Below are 21,912 nucleotides of genomic sequence, written 5' to 3'. Positions count from 1 at the left end.
TAGGAGAAGAATCCATGAAACAAGATGGGATAGGGAGGGAGACAAACCATAAGTGACTCTTAATCTCACGAAACAAACTGTGGGTTGCTGGGGAGGGGGGGGTTGGGAGGAGGGAGGTAGGGTTATGGACATTGGGGAGGGTATGTGCTTTTGGGTAAATTGGAAGGGGTGGTGAACCATGAGAGACTCTGGACTCTGAAAAACAATCTGAGGGGTTTGAAGTGGCGGAGGGGTGGGAGGTTGGGGTACCAGGTGGTGGGTATTATAGAGGGCACGGCTTGCATGGAGCACTGGGTGTGGTGAAAAAATAATGAATACTGTTTTTCTGAAAATAAATAAATTGGAAGGAAAAAAAAAAAAAAGCAAAAGAAAGGCAAGAGCTCCTAAGGAGGATGAGGTTTTTGCCATAAAAACTACAGAGAAACTAGACATGGTAAGAACAGTATGGATTGAAGAGTAAGGATTTTATGCTGGAAATCCATTTCTTTCTGTGGAATATGTAGCTCTGGACCTTTTAATGGCCTACCACTGCTTAAGTTTTTGTAGGCATCCACTATTCTCCTCCTCGAAGCATTTTCCACACGGAGGTTCCACAAAGGGCAGGTATCGGATTCCCGAGGCTTTTATTACGAAGCCCGGATGGGCTCAAACCTCTGAAGGGAAGGAAGGAATCCCTGCCAGAGCAGCGAGCACTATCTACTCACGGGCGTCACAAGTAAAGGAGTGAACCTCAGGCATTTTATCAGCAAAGAAAACTGGAACGGTTTAGGGTACATTTATACTGGAAGAAAACTTAGCCTTGAAGATTGGCATCACCTAATCACATCTGCTGAACTACCTTGTGGATGACATCAAAATCAGTCAAGCAATTGAGTGTGAATTCCTAAGTTTTAAAAAAAATTATTAGCAAATGGAAAATGTACATTTTGATGAACTAGGGTGTTTTGTTTTTTTTTTTCAAAGTCAGCTTGAAGATGATTAGGCAGCACAGTGAAGGCTGCTAAATGCACTGAGCCCCTAGAGTAAGAACTTTGATGCTTTTTATTTCTATGTGGGCTTTCTGGTTTTGTTTTAAGATTTTATCTATTTCAGAGAGTGGGAGGGAGGGAGAGCATGTGCATGGGCACGAGACTGAGAGGAGGGGCAGAGGGAAAGGGAGATCACCTGCCGAGCAGGGAGCCCAATGCCCAGCTCGATCCCAGGACCTTGAGATCATGACCTGAACCAAAGGCAGACACTTAACCGACTGAAGCACCCAGGTGCCCCGCACTTTGTTTCGTTTTTTGAAAATTTCGGTAGATCCCCATTTGGATGGAGGAATGAATACTGTCTTGTTCCTGAGGGAAATTACTGATAGTGTTTCCTCCCTCAAAGAACTGATGTGTATGTATTAAAATGTAGGGCTGATAAGAGGGAGCTAAAAAATGAAGAGCAATTACAAAAGAGAAAAAAAAAAAAAAACAAAGCTCTACTCCACTATAAAATCATAGAACAGAATCTGAAAATGGCTGCACTATACTATACTATATACATATATATGTATATATGTATATATATATACATACAGTGCAACTAAGTTGAAAGACATACTGGGGAAAACATTTCTGCTAAATGACCTGCTGGCTCTGGGATCTTGGGCAAGTCAGGTGCCTGGGCCCTCAAAGGAGAACACAGATCTGAAGTAATGCGTAAGGTCCCCTCAGGTTAAAATTCTATGATTTCAAATCAATCAATTCCATTAGTGAGAAGCCCTGAAACAGTTCCTGACTTCTACCCTCAGTTACAGCATTTTGAAGACACTCTTCTAGCTTACATGGCTCCAATCACGGAAGCGGCAAGGAATGCTCAATAATATATGAACAACACAGTTATTCGCTCCTCTCGGGTCAAATGCTATCCCATCCTGTCCCCACTAGCGGTTATAGTCTGGGACCCACCCTGCTTACTTGAAACAGAAGAACAACACTCATGAAGAACGGAGGACACCCAGTACTGATATTCTCTACTCCAATCACGAAGTTTCTAAAGACAAACTCCCAAAAGGGCAAATCTGACACTATAAGAGCATCTCTACGTTTTTTGAAGTAATTGCTACTAAAGCTGATCCAGCCAAGACACTGCTAAGAAGAGAAGGAAAGCAAGCCACTGTTTCCAGGACATTTTCAAGAAACCCAGCATTTCTTATTGATGAAAGAACCCTGGAAATCTGAGCAGAGCTGAGTCAGGCAAATAACAACTGCCCTAGTTGTTGGTCCTGGGCAAGTCTATCCTGATCTCCCCATGCCTATTACACTAAGTACAAAAATTTAACTCACAGCCATGTGTGTGTACATGGATGAAATTTCCTACAAAATATTTATTAGTGTGTTTTCAATTTCTTGACCATTGTTCTTCCTAAAAAAGAGTGTTTACAGGGAGAACACCAGAAGGCCAGAACTTTCAAATCTTCTGACATTAATATCAAAACTATTTTCTTACTCCGAAATGTGGCAAACTCCACCAAACAATTTGAATTAGAAGCTTTCATTCTACCCCCTAGAGTATAGTTGTACACTTCCAAACACTAAAAAGTATGATGTAAACAGCCATCAATGTCCCGAGCAATTTCATAAATGCTCTCACGTCATTGTCACAGTATTGTGCCAAGCACTGAAAAGCAACTTGGGGAATAATGGCTAAGATTTCTTTCATAATGACATACAATCTAATGCAGGCCTCTATCTTGAGAAATGAAAAAACACTGTTAATCAGGAAAGACTTGAGAGAGTACTTACATTTTAAATAAAATGCATAGCACCAATGAAAAACTCCAAGTCCTAAGTTCTTAATTTTTAAATGTATTTTTAGGGGGCCTGGGTGGCTCAGTGGGTTAAAGCCTCTGCTTTAACCCAAGGTCCTGGGATCAAGACCCACATCGGGCTCTCTGCTGAGCAGAGTCCGCTTCCCTGTCTCTCCCTGCCTGCCTCTCTGCCTACTTGTGATCTCTGTCAAATAAATAAATAAAATTAAAAAAAAAAAAGAAAGGAATTTTAAAAGTTGTTATGGGATGCCTGGGTGGTGCAGTGGGTTTAAAGCCTCCGCCTTCAGCTCAGGTCATTGTCTCAGGGTCCTGGGATCAAGCCCCACATCGGCTCTCTGCTCAGCAGGGAGTCTGCTTCCGCCCATCTCTCTCTGCCTGCCTCTCTGCCTACTTGTGATCTGTGTGTGTCAAATAAATAAATAAAATCTTTTAAAAAAACTGTCATAAAAGAAATCATTGTCATATTGATCTATAATCCAATATCTTACATAAAGCTGTAAGAGGCAGGATTCTCATATGTTCTGAATTTTACAACATTTTTCTTTGGGAAAGGAAAATCATTTCTTTCACTGTGGGAGAAATATATATATACAGCTAATAGAAGAGAGCCCAGTCACAACTCCACCTGTTCCTCACTATATATGGGATAAAATGTAAACTCCTGAGGGCTCTTCACTTTTGCATCCTAATCTATTTTTCCAGATAACCCTGTTTGCCAAACACCCTTTCAGAACTTTAGGCTTTTTTTTTTTTAAATAGAATTTTCTTACCTAAAACGTCTTTCTCCTGTGGCAAACTCTTCCATTCCTTAAGAGCTAGCTCAAAAGTCATCACCCCACAAACATTCTGCCATTCCAGGCAGCGTTCATGGTTCTATTTGCAGGTTTCTGGAGTTCTTTGCTCTTTTCCTTATTTCGGCAACTATCTCTTTGTATTAAATTCTTGAACATACAAAACATAGTACAGTGGCTACTGGAAGTGTTCAGGAAATAAATGGTGAATAAATGAATACTTGAAGCTTTAAAAAGAACTGCCTATGAACAATGTGATACTTTTAACTGAAAATAAACCGATTTCTTTAAGATTCTTAAGCAACTAGAGACAAAAACAATATACAATGTGAAAGAGGTTTCTCTTTAAAAATGTTTATTCTTGGTGTGCCTGGGTGGCTCAGTGGGTTAAAGCCTCTGCCTTCAGCTCAGGTCATGATCCCAGAGTCCCGGGATCAAGCCCCACATGAGGCAGCGGGAAGCCTACTTCCTCCTCTCTCTCTCTGCCTGCCTCTCCACCTACTTGTCATCTCGGTCTGTCAAATAAATAAATAAAATCTTTAAAAAAAAAAAAGTTCATTCTTTCTGAGAAGCATTATTCTTTAAAAAGTATATGAGAACAAGAACGACATTTAGGCAGATAACTGAGGAAATGTGGATATGAGATCTACACTGGAGTAGGGCATGTTACCGATACAGTGGGTAGGTTAGAGGATGTCCTTATTCTTAGAAACATATACTAAAGTATTTTGGGAAGAGTATCATGATGCAACTTGCTTTCAAACAATTCAGGGAAAAAAAGAGGTACGTATACACAGAGAGGGAAAAGAAAGTACGTATGGTAAAAAGTTAGTAGCTCCTGAACCAAGATGAAAATACATGGTCATTCACTGTATTGTTCTTAAAATTTTTCTAAGCTTTGAAAATCTTAAGAACATAATGTGGGGGAGGAAAAAAGTATGTGGGAAAATTAGAGGAATGGGGTAAGATATCTAATATCTGTATGTATGTGTACATACTTGTCCAGGTGTATGTATGTGTAAGTGTTTTCAAAACAAAAACAGAGTAGCAACCCAGAACTTAAGACTGAGCGGAGCTACCACAGCCAGACAGACAGCAGAGACCAGGTAGCCCTAGATCTCAAGGCAGAAGTCTGGGAACCTTCCTTCTGGTATGTGGCCACTAGAATGACTCAGTTTCCAAAGGCTCCTACTTTCTTTCTCTCTCAGCTCTAAATACCTGTTTTATTTCTAAAAAGAGTATTATTAATATTAATGACATATGATATAAAAAAGAGCATGAATATAATTTCATATAATTAGTTCATTTGTCTTACTCTCAAAGTAATTTCAATTTCTGAAACCCTAATGCTATGTATCCTACCACAAGTACTCTCTTATTGAGAAGTTCTGAAACCAGCTAAGCAAATGTTGATTCTTCAGAAACACCTGATGACCACCTTCTAAGATGAGATTTTCTTAACTGCTATGAGGCTGTCTCTCTATACTATTTCAAATGGGTTCAACAAATTTTTTAACTATGCAAAGTCAACATATCTCAAATCCACTTTGGAATAGGACAGAAATAAATGAATATAATTAAATCCCCATTGTCCACAGTTTTTTGTTCTCCGTATATTTATCACAAATGACCAGATGACCAAGGAACCCCAATAGGCAGTAAGGGGCAGACAGATTTCGGTAGGATTTAGGGCCTCTGATGATGTTCTGGCTCCTTTTGTTACAAGCAGATTCTCACTACCGTTTCTTAAAAACAATCACAAGTAAGAAGATATATAGTAATGTGAGAAATTATCATGATAAAATGCTGTTTTAATACCTTTATTTCAACTACAACTATGTATATACAATTTTCTTCCCTAAAAGCTGAATATACTTAAGTATAATATACTATTATAATAGTGGGGATGTAATAAAATTACATAATATTTTGTTTTGGTTCAGATAAAACTCTGTAATATGATTATATTAATGTTACCATTTTTTAAAAAAGACACTTTAAAAATTATGGGGAGCCTGGCTGGCTCAGTTGGGGGATTGTACAACTCTTGATCTTGGGGTTGTTAAGTTCAAGCCTTACACTGGGTGTAGTGATTGCTTAAAAATAAAACAACAACAAAAAAAATTAAACAAAAAAAGGTATTTCTTAGATCAGATTCATTCATATATCCCAAAGGTTCAGGAGTGGAAGGGAAACGAGCGATCCTCTATCCAATCTTCCCTAATATTCAATGTCCCTCTGAAAACATTAAAAAACAAAAAACAAAAAAACTATTCCCAACTATTCATGCCACTCCCACTGTTCATAGTACTCCCATTTATTTATTACTCTGAAGAGCTGAGCAATAAATTATTTACAACTACAGATCTGTTCTGTTTAGAGAAATGCCATTGAGAATTCCAAGTCCAACCAAGAACTGTACTTTATACTGAACACTACCAAAATTAAATACTAAAACATCAATCTGAGCTTGAATGTATATAACCAGTTTTCAAATGGGTTTCAAATGTCTTAGAGAAATTGTCCCATTAATCTTAAACACGTATTTATTTTGTTCAAGAAATCTTCTCTGGAAGGTGATAAGAGATTCTTTATTTCATTACTATGCTTTCCTCAAGGTTGTAACCCAACCCAGTCATGGAATCATGCATCTTGTTAAGAATATATTCAACACAGTACAGTTTGTGCCACATATTAACTGTTAAATGACCTTTTCAAGTTCCTAAACTTGTGTATCCATCCCCTGGATCTAAATGACCGTAACTCCCTTCAAGGTACCACAAGCAGCAAAATATAAAAATTATGTAAACAGCAGCAATCATTCTTCTAGGGATTAGGGAAACCATCAGAAAAATAATTTAGGTTTATCAGTAGGAAATGGTTTACGTGTTATTTTCTGAATACTACTGTGTTTCAATTTAATACCTGCTATAGAGCTTTTACCTGCGGTGCTGCACTATGATTATGAAACTGAGGGACAGAGTTATACAATTACTTAACATCACAATGCTAGTAAATAAAATAATTGCTTAAAAGATCATAACTCAGTATTTAGTCATGATTTATAGAAGTGGCCGCCAATATAATAAGCAGGAGAAGTTATTTTCTAATACTCTAGAGAGCAGATAAAGTAACATACATAAAGGAACAAATAGCAACTGCTCTTTCACCATCTACCTGGAACAGTTTATCTTTAAGTAAAATAAATTTACCTTTTAATTGAATTTTAAACCAAAACTAGTACTACAATTCCAACACATCAGAGCCATACGGCAAATTTTCTTGAAGTATATACAACATTTACAAGTCAACTGGAAAAGATAAAAAATTATTTAATAGAAATGGCAAAGAGTATGAACGACCTACAAAAAAGGAACTACAAACAGCTCAAATATATGACCGCATAATGATATCATTACTCTGTTAGCTTAACACCACTGTTGGCACTTAATATGAACTGGATACTGTGCTTTACAGAAAGTAACTCACTGAATTTTCAGTTTGCAGAGGCAGAAATCAGCACCACCCCCATTTCATAAATGGAGATACAAAGGCTTAGACAAGTCACACCTCATAAATCATTCAGCTGGGACCTGACCCTCATCCCGCTGGTTCTGGAGCCGATACGTAGGAGCAATACCTCTCCCAAATAAAGTGACTTCAAAGTGTGATGGTATCCACTGAGCAGAACGGTACCAACATACACTGCTTGTGAAAGGACACACAGGAAACTGGTTCCCCCTGGGAAAGGGAACTAGGTGCCAGGGAAACCAGATGAGAAGACCTATTTCTCAACGTTTTGTGACCTTCTGAAATAAAAATAACAACAGTAACACTTTGCAGGTCCATATGTATAGCTCTTTAGACATGTGGGATACTTCCATATGAATTAATATTTTTGTTTCCTCAACCACTTTGTGAGACAAAGGGAGTGAACAGATCCTTTGCAAATGTCACCACGCTCACCACTACCAAGGCAGATTTGTAAGTATCCGTCTTAAAAAAAAAAAAAAAAAGATAAAAAATTAACCATAGTTCTTTAAGTGCTGAAAACTTGTAAAATGAAAATACTCCGATAATAAATTTTTTTAAAAAATTCTTACCAGAGGGGCACCTGGGTGGCTCAGTGGGTTAAAGCCTCTGCTTTCGGCTCAGGTCATGATCCCACGGTCGTGGGATCGAGGCCCACATTGGGCTCTCTGCTCAGCAGGGAGCCTGCTTCCCCCTCTCTCCCTGCCTGCCTCTCTGCCTACTTGTGATCTCTGTCTGTCGAATAAATAATAAATAAAATCTTAAAAAAAAAAAAAAATTCTTACCAGAATTCATAAGTTTCCAAAGTTGATCTACCAAGGCTTCATTGCATAATGGAGACTCCATGTTCTTAGTAAATGGTGGGTTCTTTGTCAACATGTTTAGAATCTTATGTCTGAAAGATAAAGAAAAGTCAAACTTTTGCTGACCATGAACTAAAAGCATTTGAAAATTATCTGTACTATCTCCTTCCTATTTTATCATCTCTTCTTAGATTTATCTTTGTGTTTAAGTTTAATTTAACTTCAAAAGACATTATTTCACACATAATATTTACTATTGTTTTTTCACTGGAAAGATTCTGGTGGGTTCGTTCTTTCTAAAATTACCTTAGTGTACAAGGAAGTCCTTTAAAATGTGACTTTATGTATTCCTAACCAACCTTTCCCATTTCATTTCTAAAATGAACCTTTTATTCTCCTTAGAAGAATTTTTAAAGAAAAGACTGGTCAGTAAATACAAAAATCTTAAAATGGGGCCAAAAAAAAAAAAAAAAATTACATATGGACCGAGAAACCAAGAAGCTTACACTGAGGTAATAAAATGAATATACACTTCATTATTATAGTACCTTTTAAAGCATGGAAATGTGCAGAAGCACTCAAAATATGGAGACCAAAAAAAAAAAAAAAGGTTTCCTCAAAATGAGCTGAAGTTTAGAGGAGTTAATTAGTAAAAGCATCCTCATGCTGGTAACAGTTAAACTCTGCTACTGGGAGTTATCTCCTGTGAGAGGCCATCTGAACACTTCCGGAGTCTTCTAAAAATAGGGTTGTGTGACCGAAACAAAATCTGAAAAAGAAAATGTCCAAAGCTACGTGTAGGAGACACTAAAGAAAGAGGATAGAGAAAGAAAGAAAACGAAAAGCAAGGAAGCTATGGCAGTAGTCTAACTAAATTCAGTGCCGGGATAAGAGCCAGGCCCAGGCCTAAGAGATTCAAGACCACAGAGTAATGGAATACTTGAATATAACTGGAGAAGAAACTTGGGTTGTAATTACAAATGAGATTAGCAAAACCTTAAAGGTGAACTCAGGCAGTTTTTATATTTAATTGCTGGTGGTAAGGCATCGAACTGGATTTGTACTTGAAAAAGAGAGAGGAAAGTGGAACAAATAGGCTGCAGATTAAGATACTTAACCCCCTTTGGCTTCAATTTTATGTCTGTAAAACTGTAAGATGTGGACTCCTACTTTAACATCCTCTTGTGCTTTGATATTTTAAGACTGCATAAAATAAAAATACTGAAAAGCTTTGAGAACAAAAAGCAAAATGGAGTTATAGATGCAATTTATAGGTAGGGAATATGAAAGGGGATACACATCTTCATGGATATTTCATATTCATATTTTCAAACCTTTAAAAATAAACACAATTTCTATCCTTAAGGACCTCAGAATCTCTATGTAAGAAGAGATCAATAATACAAGTAAACAATCATTAAAAATACGGATGAGTTTGTTGTTTACAGCATGTTTATGTTGTTATACTTGAAGTCTGCATTAAGAAGAAAACTTCAGTTTCTATTCCGCTGCTTTCTCAGTTATCCTCAAAGACCAAAGTGGTAGCACCCAACTACTAACACTTTGTGGCATTTACTCAGATCACCACAAACTCTTAGAGCTGTGCCAATGAACTGTAAAGATGAAACACAGGGTATCTTTGAAATGGTCACTAAAAGAGCTATAATGATCAGCACATGTATTACTATCATCAAATTAAACATTTCTTCAAAAGCTTTGTGTTTCTCTAAAGTTTAGATGATAGAAGAAAGGATTTTACAAAGAAATACTTATAAATGACTAAATACCCAAAGCAATACTCAGGAGATGAAGACAATGAGAATCTCATGCTTAATTTTATAGAGATTAAATATAAAAATTCAGAATACGCTTATATGCTTCAGACAACTGGAACAGACCTAAAGCAAATCTTGAGAAAGACATAGGTTTATACTATTATTTTCCTAAACAGTTGAGAATCTTCTTGGTGGGCCAGTCCAATCTACTGTAAATCACTATCAATAAGAAACTCAAATCAAAACTAAAAACATGCTCAAAATCTCTCATGAGAAAAAGCACAAGATGTATGTGTGTCTCTTGAGGGACTGATATCCTGTAATCATACGGATGCTTCATTCCAAAACCAGAACATAATTCCATGTCATCTTTAAAACACTCTTATCCATTTTAAAGAATATAATTAATAGTTCTTCCTATCCATATAAAAAGTATATTCATGGATAGAAATGACTGGAAAGGAATAATCCAAAATGTTAAGTGTTTCTGGTTAAAATAATTATAGGCTATTTAAAGTTTTCTTCTTAATGTGATTTTGCATTTTTCCAAATTTATAGGAATAAAAAAGTCATGGCCAGTGATGAATCACTAAGTTCTGCCCCTGAAACCAATACTACACTATATGTTAACTAACTTGAATTTAAATAAAATCTTGAAAAAAAGAAAAAGAAAAAAGTTATGCCTACTGAAAGGAAACTATAATTTTCAAAAATGTAAATTTCATTTCAGTTCAAAAATACAACACCCAGATTTAATTATTTATTTACTGCATCTAGATTTTTTTTTCCTTTTCCCTTTTTGGATTATTTCTCTGCCTAATCAGAATGTGAAATACACGGCAAACTTTATGGAAAAAAAGCATTAGTAAATGGTCAGGTGATTATACAAGTTACCTAAAGTGCATTTATTTAGTTTCAATTCTCAAGATACCTTAATGAAGAACTCAGCTATAATCAAATAAAGTGGACAACCCTATTATTATATTTAAAACATCAAGCCAACATGAAAGACTAAGGACTTGCCCAGCATTTCAAAATAAACACCTTAAAACTTTTTTCTGTATACAGTTGTCAACATAGAGATAAAATCACTTCTCTTTAACATATGAAGGAAGTTAAACATACATATGATTAGGGGAAAAGCCTTACAGATGTTTAGAGGAAAAAGGAAAAAATTGCATCCAATCACTCATTTCACATGTACTGAACCAACTATTTGTAAGGACAATGTTACGTTCCATACACACAGTGACACAAGGAAACGCGGTCCCTGTCTCTTTGGAACTTATATTCCTATGGGGAAAACAAAAATAATCAAATAGTTCTAGCTATAAAATTAATATTTATATATACAGGAGGTATTTCTTTAGTATAGGAAGAACGGTAGGATTTTTATGGGTGATTATGACTTCAGGGACATGATCTAATACAAGGAATCAAGGAAGCATCCTTGCAGAAAGAAATTTCAAGTTTGGCTCTAAAGCATCAAGGGATAATTATAGGTAGCTGGGTTTTTTTTCCTCCAGACTTTAAGGTTTCACCCTAAAATTCTTCAGAGCTTTATCTAACTCAGATAAGAAAGAGAGATCAGAAAGAGAAAATCAACATATATTTTTAAAATTTAAGTCTTACTGGGATGCCTGGGTGGCTCAGTCGGTTAGGCATCCAACTCTTGGTTTCAGCTCAGGTCATGATCTCATGGGTTGTGAGATTGAGTCCTGTGTCAGTCTCTGCACTCAGAGGGGAGTCTGCTTGGTGGTTAGCTCCCTTTGTCCCTCCCCTACTCTCTCTCTCCCTCTCTCTGTCTCTCAAATAAATACATAAATCTTTTAAAAAATTTTAGTTTTTATTGAAGACCATTTCATCATTAGCTTAAAAATCAACAAATGCCATAAAAATAAAATGCTGTGTTTGGGGTAGGCGAGAATAATGCCAGTGACTATAAGACAGACACCAATATTCACCCATCTTTAAGACTAAGAATTCTATCCCATCAATAAAGCAGAATATGGTGGATCTGTACTGTAGTTACTTAACGAGTTTAAGGAAAAGTAATAGACTGGTGGTTCCAGGGGAAAGGGGGCAAAATGGGTGCAGGTCAAAAAGTACAAAACTACAATTATAAGTTACAGGTATATGATATACAACATGGTGTCAATAGTTATTAATACTATGTTGTATAGTTGAAAGTTATTAAAAGAGTAGATGTTAAAAGTTCTCATCACAAGAAAAAAAGTCTGTGATTACGTATGGTGATGGATGTTCACTGAACTTACTGTGGTGACAATTTCCCAATATATACTAATATTGAATCACTGTGTTATACACCTAAAACTAACATGTTATATGTCAATTATACCTAAAAGAAAGAAAAGAAAAAGGGAGAAAGAGTAATGATGGGAACAAAGAGAAAAGGACAGAGTTCCTACTGAAACTATTAAAAACATAGAAACACAAAAATATGGACAGATGTGCCCAGATACTAAATACACACATACATTAACTGCTACGTGGTAATACTTCTATCCTCTGGCAATTAACAGTAAAGATTTTTAAAGACACGCTGAATTTTTTTTTTTTTTTTAAGATTTTATTTATTTATTTGACAGAGAGAGATCACAAATAGGCAGAGAGGCAGGCAGAGAGAGAGAGGAGGAAGCAGGCTCCCCACTGAGCAGAGAGCCCGATGCGGGACTCGATCCCAGGACCCTGAGATCATGACCTGAGCCGAAGGCAGCGGCTTAACCCACTGAGCCACACAGGCGCCCAACACGCTGAATTTTTTAACTACGAATAGAACTATGGGCTAGATGATAGTACAGATTTAGAGCTTCCCTACTACTGATGATATAAATGAATCAGATCAACTAAGAAGAAAAGTGTCAAAGATAATCATGAAGTGTATCTTTAAATAAGGTTTTCAGTTCAGACTGTAACAGTACTCTTGAAATTTGAATGCTATTAATAGTTCCACAACAGAACTTCAAAAACAATCATTCAGGTTGTATAGTATATAATTTAGAAATACAGAGACTTCAAATATTATACAGTACTACAATCTGCTAAAATGATCTTCAAAACACAGTTTCATGATCTCAGAAATACTTTAATGTTAGTTTTGATGTTGTGAACTGAAAACACAAATATACACGATATACTTTGTTTATACTCTATTTTTAATTTCTGTTCCTACTTGCTGTCAGTAGGATCTTATAAACTTCCAAGTGCATGAACTCCTGTCAGGTAAGAGATGAAGCTGGTTTCTTGCTTCTCCTCTTTTATCTGAATATAAACCTGAGAACGGATGATCATTTTATCCACGTCAACCATACCTTTAGTACATATCAACCAGAAAGAAAAATTATTTAAAATACAATTTAGATCACAAATCATGAACTATGAAATATTAACAGCAAAACTTTGCATGAAGGTACACATATAACAGGCAACATTTAAAACACTGAAATGGGGCGCCTGAGTGGCTCAGTTGGTTAAGCGTCTACCTTCGTCATGAACTCGGGGTCCTGCAATGGAGCCCCACATCGGGCTTCCTGCTCAGTGGGGTCTCTGCTTGTCCCTTTCCCTCTGACCCTCACATTGCTCATGCTCACTCTCTCTTGCTCTGTTCTCTCTCAAATACATAAAATCTTAAAAAAAAAACAAAAAACACTGAAATGGTTAGAGTTGAAAAAAAGACAGACAGACAGAAAGAAAACACTGAGATAATAAGGTCCCTTAACCAAGAGCTCACTGCTACAATCCATCTCAAAAACTAACACTGGTCAAAGACAATGTCGTTATCAGGGAACTATAATCTCCTACATAGAATCCTCATGCCCTGACGCATTTCAGTAAGGGGAGAGAGCAGTTTGCCTATACGCCTTTTTGGAAGAAAACAACTATCTGCCATCTTACATGTAAAGCTGAGTAAGACAACATCTCTAGGTTTATGTTCTTGTTTCTAGTGGGCATGACTATAAGTTACTTACCACAAGTCAAATTTTATTTTATGAAGTCATTATCTTAAAAGAAATGAGAAAAATTTAAGTGTCTCATATATACAAAGAAAGGAAGACAGAAAAGGTAAAAAATTTAATCCTATTCAAATAACTAAAAATTATATGTTAATAAAAAATACACTATGAAGATCCTACTTTGCAAAAAGAAAGCAGGAGAAGTGAAAGAAATGAAGACTAGAAGAAACACAAAAATGAAGACTTACTAAGTCAGGACTGGGATTTTCTTCTACTTTCCTCTTATACTTTTTAAATCCCAGGTCTGTGTTTTAAAAAGGGAGATTTTATAGGAGATAGGAAGAAACAAATGGGATACACCAAGACACTTCTCTCAATGACTTGTAAATAGACTGAATCAATCAATATAGATATTATAATTTGGATATATAAGGGATGTTCCATGTATACTACAAACTGTTATATATGCTTTTCTTTAAATTACAATGGAAGTTGTATATAAAGTTGCAGGAAATAAACTTTGCTTATTAACAATGTATTTTTTAGGGACCCCTGGGTGGCTCAGTGGGTTAAGCCTCTGCCCTGGACTCAGATCATGGTCTCAGGGTCCTGGGATCGAGTTCCACACTGAGCCCCACACTGAGCCGCCCATCAAGCCCCGCATTGGGCTCTCTGCTCAGCAGGGAGCCTGCTTCCCTTCTCTCTGCCTGCCTCTCTCCCTGCTTGTGATCTCTCTCTAAGAAATAAATAAAACCTTTTTAAAAAATGTATTTTTAAAATGTATTTTTAACTATAACAATACATTTAAATGTATTTTAAAATGTATTTTTAAAAAGGTTTTATTTATTTCTTAGAGAGAGAGCGAGAGCATGCATGAGCTGGGGGGGGGGGCGGATTGGCAGAGGGACAGGGAGAAATAGACTCCCTGTTGAGCAGGGCTCGATCCCAGGACCCTGAGATCATGACCAGAGCCCAAGGCAGACACTTAAACAACTGAGCCACTCAGGAACCCCAGCACACTCAATTTCTTAAAAAGCATCTTAAAAAGGACATTAATAAATGTATAACATACTCCTCTATTTTAAAAAAATAAAAACTTGTTCCATGTATAATCTTCCAAAATTACTCAGTTCACTTTAGGACTTGCAAAATCAAAATACAGCACAAAAACTAACCTTACATAGGGTACAGGGTCACTCTGAATCATATTAAGTAGCCACTGCAGTTCTTCATAACTCCTGTCCACTGAAAATAAAAATGAAGAAATGTGTGTTTTTAACTATAACAAATGAAATAATGAGTGACAAGGAGAGATTTAAACTTAGCAGTGCACTGGCTGTATTTCAAATCAGAGTTGAAGGCTGTAGACGACTTCTTACATTTTTTATGAACAGGCCACTTTGTAAACTTCACTGGTATTGTGCTACATATAGCCAAAACATAAAACAGGACAAGTGCCTATTTTTTGCTAATGCTCAAATCAATGACAAATACAACATAAGGCAAATTATAATTTAAGATCCCTAAATCAGATGAGTAACTCTAAATGGACAAAATATACTTAAATAAAATTAACAGGAAAATGTGACACCCAATAGTATCTCAACTATAATTACAGTATACCATATGAAATACTGCTTTTACCCAAGTGGTTTCTTTCACTTAAGACTAAAGAGCAGTCTTAACTTAATAAGATAACATAACATAGTGCTATAAATATAAATGACCTGGATAAAAGCACTCATTAGCAATTTCTGTTCACCTTTTCAACCAGTTATGATTTTATGATTTGAAAACCTTTACTATCAGAATTTTATTTCTGATCTCTTCTATTTTTTCACTTTCTAATGATCCAGATATATGGATAATACTAAAGCACCTCTCAATTATATTTATTAACTTAGCATTCTTTTGGAGATCGTAATATTAGCATTCTATTTCATTTCAGGTAATACTAATTCATGAAATCTTCATATTCATGTGGCAGTAAACATCATTCATGTATTTTGGGAAAGAAAGTTGGGAATACTGGCGTATTTGGTAGATCTCAGGATGTCGAGATTTCACAAACTGGTAAAATGTCCAAACAAAATAGGAGACTGATAGATTACATTATTTTTACTTGACAAAATATCCATTAAAACAAAATCACTATTTTCACTGCCATTTCTTAAAAGAAAGATCTGTTACCCTCAATAAAAAGAACAAATGACCACCCTTTCTGAACTTAGCCCAACATATATAATACACTATTTTGTTCTACACCTTTATAATTTCTGACTATACACACACATACTTCTATGGAAATTTATAAAAAAATGATAAAAGATTTGAGTAGATTTCCTCTAATGTGTAAAAATTAACCAGTATCTATTAAAGAACTTCGCTCACTCCTTCCTCTCTCCAAAGTCAGAAGAGAAGTATAACATACTCTAACTTCTTTACTCTTCCCAAATTTTAGCATAAATCTGGAATTCTATATGTAAATTAAATTATAGAGTTCTTATATCTGCATATTATTTTTTAATTTTTTAAAAGATTTTATTCATTTGAGAGAGAGACAGCATGAGCAAGAGAGGGACAAAGGGGAGAGGAGAGTGGAAGCAGACTCCCGGCTGAGCGAGGAGCCCAAACTAGTTCTCAATCCCAGGACCTGGAGATCATGACCTGAGCCGAAGTCAGACCCTCAACCGACTGAGCCACCCAGGTGCCCCTGCATATTATAAAGAATTATTTTGGAGGGGCGCCCGGGTGGCACGGTCAGTTAAGCCTCTGACTCTTGGTTTTGGCTCAGGTCATGGTCTCAGTGTCATGCGAACAAGCCTTCGTGCGGCTCCTGCACAGTGTGGAAAGACGCTCTCTTCCTGTGCTCCCCCCATCCCACCAAAATAAATAAATCTTTTATAAAAGACAAATTATGTTTGGAGTTTGCATTAAATTTTCTAACCATGCCATTAACAAATATTTAAGCATAGTTTTAGTTTTTTGTTTTTAATAGGCATAGTCATTCATCACTGGGTCTTTCATTTCACGCTTTGTTCAATCTTGAGTTATTATTAGATTCACTTCCAGCTCAGCTGAAAATTCTTTGAGAATTTTGTTTTAAAGAGTGTTACAAAGGAGATGTACTTCTCAATCTTTAAGACTATATGAGTGACAACCTGGCAAAAAGAGAAGGTAGGATTGCACTTTTCCCTAAACATTACATTAGCCCTTTGTTCACTATCTTTTGAACTCTTCATATTCTGAAGAAGTCACAGGCCACAGGTAAATCATTATTTTTTTATCCTGTACAATAACGAGGTTCTGATATTCCTAGGAACTTATACACTTTTTATTTAACCTTAAAATTTTAAATTTTATCAGATTTTAGCTTAAGAAGTTTCATTTTACTCACTCTTTCAAAGTATTCTATTTTGGATTATTGTTTTTCTTCTACCTGTTCTATTCTTCTTGACTGAATTCTTAATATTTTCATCTCTTTATTTTTCTGCCCTGTATATCTTTAAATGTTTTGAGTACACAATATTCTCTCAGTCACTTTCTGCTCTTACATTTTTTTCAATTTCAGGAAGCCTGTTCTAAGGTACAAGATGTTTTCTTGAGTCCTCAGTTAGAAACTTCCCAAAAGTCTTCTTCTAGTTTTAATAACATGTAATTAAAGCTATGGAGTAATACCACTGACTCCTTAGAAAGACCAAAGATACCTATCTCTAATTTTATTCTTTTCCCTCACTTATTCTTATGCAAGCTCTACATTTATCAAAAATACTTTCTAAAGAATTTAACATTTAAGAACCTATTATGTAATAGGAAACCCCAATAAATAAGATGGCTTTAAATATTTAGTGAACATCTCCTTTTAAAATGATAATGCACGGGGTGCCTGGGTGGCTCAGTGGGTTAAGCCTCTGCCTTCAGCTCAGGTCATGATCTCAGGGTCCTGGGATCAAGCCCCACGTTGGGCTCTCTGCTCAGCAGGGAGCCTGCTTCTCCCTCTCTCTCTGCCTGCCCTCTGCCTACTTGTGATGTCTCTCTCTGTCAAATAAATAAATAAAATCTTAAAAAAAAAATGATGTGCACATACGCTTCTAAAGCATTACCTTTAGTATAATCAACGACTGCTTCCAAAGCTGCTATCCTGATGTCCACAAAGTGGCCATACTCTGCATAAGATTTAAAAAGAGCTGGATCACTTGGAACATGTCCATTCTTCTGAAGCACTCGTATGGCTCTCAAACAACTAGGAAAAAGAGTACTTGCAGTTAAATATTTCCATAAAAATATATCGAATCAAACTTGTTTCCCAGACATTAGGAATCAATCTGTAACAGCAAACTGAAATACTGATGTGATCTGAATCTTTTAATTTTGTAACATTAATTTTTTGCAATAATTTAGTCAATAACATAAAGTGAGAAAGATAATATCTGAACTACTGGATCAACTTTTTTTTAGCAAACTTCTAAAGAAACAAGCTTTTACTAGCCATATACAAACAAGCTGACAGAACTTAAGTCATCTAAATAAGAAGCTTAATAATACAGAGATGTTTATACTATATCCAATGGGATAAAAACATTTTCCAGACATCAAAAATAATGCTTATGAAGAACTTCTGATGACATGAGAAAGTGTTGTGATAAAAGCAGAATATAAAAACCTATATATACAATATGTATCACAAAATTAAAAATGTATTTAGTTAAAAGATGAAAAAATTTAGAAGGCCATTCTCCAAAATACTAAAAAGACATCTGTGATGGTATAATGATAAAGGATTTTAATTTTCTCCTTTTACTTTACTATATTTCCTATAATTAGAATAATTTCTATTATAAAAGCAAGTAACTTTTATTATACCTGACAGTAATGGTGTGTCTATAACTTGGAAGAAGTTTTTCCATATTCAAAAACCTGGTGATTTCTTCAAGAATGAGTCGCACATCAGGATTTAAGTTGTCCAAAGTTCGAACTTCATTATTCACACTGACTGCAGGCGTAACAGAGTTGGCAAGGGCATCGATCATTTCAGCACGATAATAGTTATCTGAAAACTAAGCCAAAAATAATCGCAAGAAGCAAAATTCACACTTCTGTTCAAAAATTAATAAAATATTTATAAACTTCAAAACAATTTATCAGAAAACATATGCAAGTTCTCTGGTAATTACTTAACTATGTCTTTTGTGTAGTTATACACTAGGAAAAAGAGTAACTCACTAATTAGGAATACATTATTTTACTCAACTAGTATTTACTGCATATAAGAGTAACCTAGTTAGATTCCTCTCAAAGGAAGACCACAAGCCACAAAGCCTACTGGTAATATACAGCTTGAAATCAGCTGTTTAGCTCTATTCTCACATATAAATCTATAATCACGAATCACCAGATACTTAAGGAAAGCATCAACATAAAAAAGGAAGACCAGAACAAACAAAAGGAAGAAAAGCAACCTGTTGGAAAGAGTTCACAAGGAAAAGAACACTGGTAAGGGGGAAGAAAATCCAAAATCTATCATGAACACTGTCTGAGAAATAACCAAAGGTATGCCTTCCAACTGCATAACACATTTTAAAAAGAAAAAATATGCAGAGATTAGGAAAAAAAAATGCAGAGATTCAGAATCAAAGTTAAATTGGAATATAAAATTGAAAAAAGTTCCTTAAATTCTAAGCAAAAAGGAAGATACAAAGTAAAAAGAAAAGGAAAAGAGGCCTGGTGTAGAAGACATAAGGTACAAACAGGAGATCTAGCAAGAGAAGCAGAGATAGGAGAGGAGACAACCATCCAAAACTATTTCTAAATCCATATCCCAGTCAATTCCCAGAGAAACAATTTATTGAAAGGCAATCTAGGGTGGCTTGATTTAGCCTGGGAATTTGAATATGGAGCAATTAATTTTATCATCAGTGGGAATACGGTACAGTTTTATATCACTGGGAATATGGTTCAGTAACACAAACTGCCAGGGGACTGAGGGGGAGCACCTGGCCCCTGTGACTTCCGCAGTGGAGGCAGAAGTTCTGGCTCCAGAACAGTTTTGGCGACAGAATCCCAACACGTGTCTATGTTCAGATACTGGGCAGAAAAAAATAAGACACAAACAAAAAAAACAAAAATCAAAGAAAAAATACTCTACACATGTTCACTATGGGCCAAGTTTTGTTTTCAAATCATTTTCATGATTGCAAAATTAATCATTAAAACTTGAATCTCTCAAACTCCTAACCTCTCCCTCCGGAACCAGGGAAAACAATCATGGATTTTTGTCAGCCTAATTTTGTTTTTTATCAACCTTTTCTTTTCCAGGTTCTAAGTCTTGTTTCCAATTTAGAAAGACCCTTTCCATTAAGAGATTATTCAAATTACCAGTTTTCTTCAAATATTCTGATCCGCTTCTTATTACCTTCTGGTAACTACTTTGCCAATAAAGCAAGAGTCCATTTACTTAACTGCTATTTCCGACGTAAGTATTCAAATCACGGAATGAACTTGGAAATTAAAAATGAGATGGGGGAGGGGTGCCTGGGCAGCTCAGTGGGGTAAGCCTCTGCCTTCGGCTCAGGTCATGATCTCAGGGTCCTGGGATCGAGTCCCACATTGGGCTCTCTGCTCAGCGGGGAGCCTGCTTCCCTCTCTCTCTCTCTCTACCTGCCTCTCTGTCTACTTGTGATCTCTCTCTGTCAAATAAATAAATAAAAAATCTTTAAAAATCTTTAAAAATGAGATGGGGGAGTGGGTGAACTAGGAAAACCAAAAAGATTTAACATTTATTCCTCTGTCCACGTCCAATTTTCAGAGCTACTATAACCCTAACTGAACAAGCTAGATTATCTCATCACCTTAAGATTATAAGAGACAAAGAGGAAGAAATAATTTGCAGAACACATGGAAGGTAGGAGGTATTCGGTATAGCAAAAATTCCTACAAAAAACAAAACAAAACAAACCCTGAAGGCATCAGTATCAGTATACTATAGCAAAGACTGACTGATGTTTTTAACAATGATCTTTGAGAATCAGGAATAGTTCAACCCATGTTCTGTGTAATTAACAAAACAGAAATTCCATAAACATATATTATTTATTAGAAATTCATATATATGTATAAAAGATTATCATAGAAAATGGCTATTCACTAGGCTTTAAGGGGGTTTAATTTCAGACTTCTTGAAAACTTACCCAGAGTATTGAATTTCATGCTCTACCCAGTTAACGAGATGTTAAAAAAAAATTTTTTTTTAAAGACTTTATTTATTTATTTGACAGAGAGAGAGAGATCACAAGTGGGCAGAGGCAGGCAGAGAGAGACAGAGAGAGGAGGAAGCAGGCCCCCCGCTGAACAGAGAGCCCGATGCGGGACTTGATCCCAGGACCCTGAGATCATGACCTGAGCCGAAGACAGAGGCTTTAACCCACTAAGCCACCCAGGCGCCCCGATGTTAAAAGATTTTTAAATATTTTCCACTGATTCTCAACTTCTTTTTGGCATTTCTACACATCTGGCTTATTACCCTCAGGTAAATCTTTATTAGCTTCTAATCTCCTCAAAGGAAAATTGAGATAATAGTCTCTATTTCAGCTATCTGATGAGAATCATATTAGATGATACATATTTTGGTACTGGCCATGGAACACACAAAAAACAGTTTATTTTATTATTACTATTGTTATCATTATTGTATTTATTCTATCCTTACTATCTTCCAAGATTAGTATGCTAATCTTACAGCCACTAACTATAACAACTGATTAGCCTTCTTCTCAAAGTTACAAGAAATTGAGTCTTATGTTGTTCTGCAAAAAAAAACAATGGAAGTGTAAAATTTCATAATGTCAGTATGCACCTTACAAAATCCTAAATGATGACAGGGACAATAGCGTCATATAAAGTGGCATGGTGCACTAAAAAGAACACCACATAGATGGGTGGCGACGGCTCACAGCACAATTCCCAGATTACACTTACTGTTAATTTTCAACTCTCAACCTCTGTGTTCTTCTTTCATTTGTCAACTCCAAAAGAAGTAAGGTTTAAAGAAATTAAGGTAGATGAAATAACTTTACAAAGTAAAAGTACTATACTGGGGCTACCATGATTTTAATTACATAAGCAACCCCCCGAAACAAGAACTGACATAAACAATTTTACAAAGTATTTTCCCCTTCCATCTGAATGTAATTTTGATTCGATATCATCTGAAATTCTAACCTTATATCTTCAAATAAAAGA

At 35.8% G+C, this 21,912-nt stretch overlaps 1 protein-coding gene across 3 annotated transcripts in view; it reads right to left on the bottom strand.

Moving 5' to 3' along the window:
* TAF2 (TATA-box binding protein associated factor 2) overlaps positions 1–21,912 on the bottom strand; it is a 92,252-nt gene that overhangs the window by 27,860 nt on the left and 42,480 nt on the right. For all 3 annotated transcript variants that reach the window (XM_044245039.1, XM_044245040.1, XM_044245041.1), the window contains 4 exons: positions 18,538–18,731; positions 17,778–17,917; positions 14,850–14,919; positions 7,908–8,017 (listed from right to left, as the gene is read on the bottom strand). In XM_044245039.1, the coding sequence (XP_044100974.1) occupies positions 7,908–8,017; positions 14,850–14,919; positions 17,778–17,917; positions 18,538–18,731 (514 nt within the window). The remainder of the gene's footprint in view (positions 1–7,907; positions 8,018–14,849; positions 14,920–17,777; positions 17,918–18,537; positions 18,732–21,912) is intronic.

The sequence above is a fragment of the Neovison vison genome, chromosome 4, assembly GCF_020171115.1.
Source record: "Neovison vison isolate M4711 chromosome 4, ASM_NN_V1, whole genome shotgun sequence".
Classification (NCBI taxonomy): domain Eukaryota; kingdom Metazoa; phylum Chordata; class Mammalia; order Carnivora; family Mustelidae; genus Neogale; species Neogale vison.
This window is presented reverse-complemented; position numbering and strand designations above follow the sequence as displayed.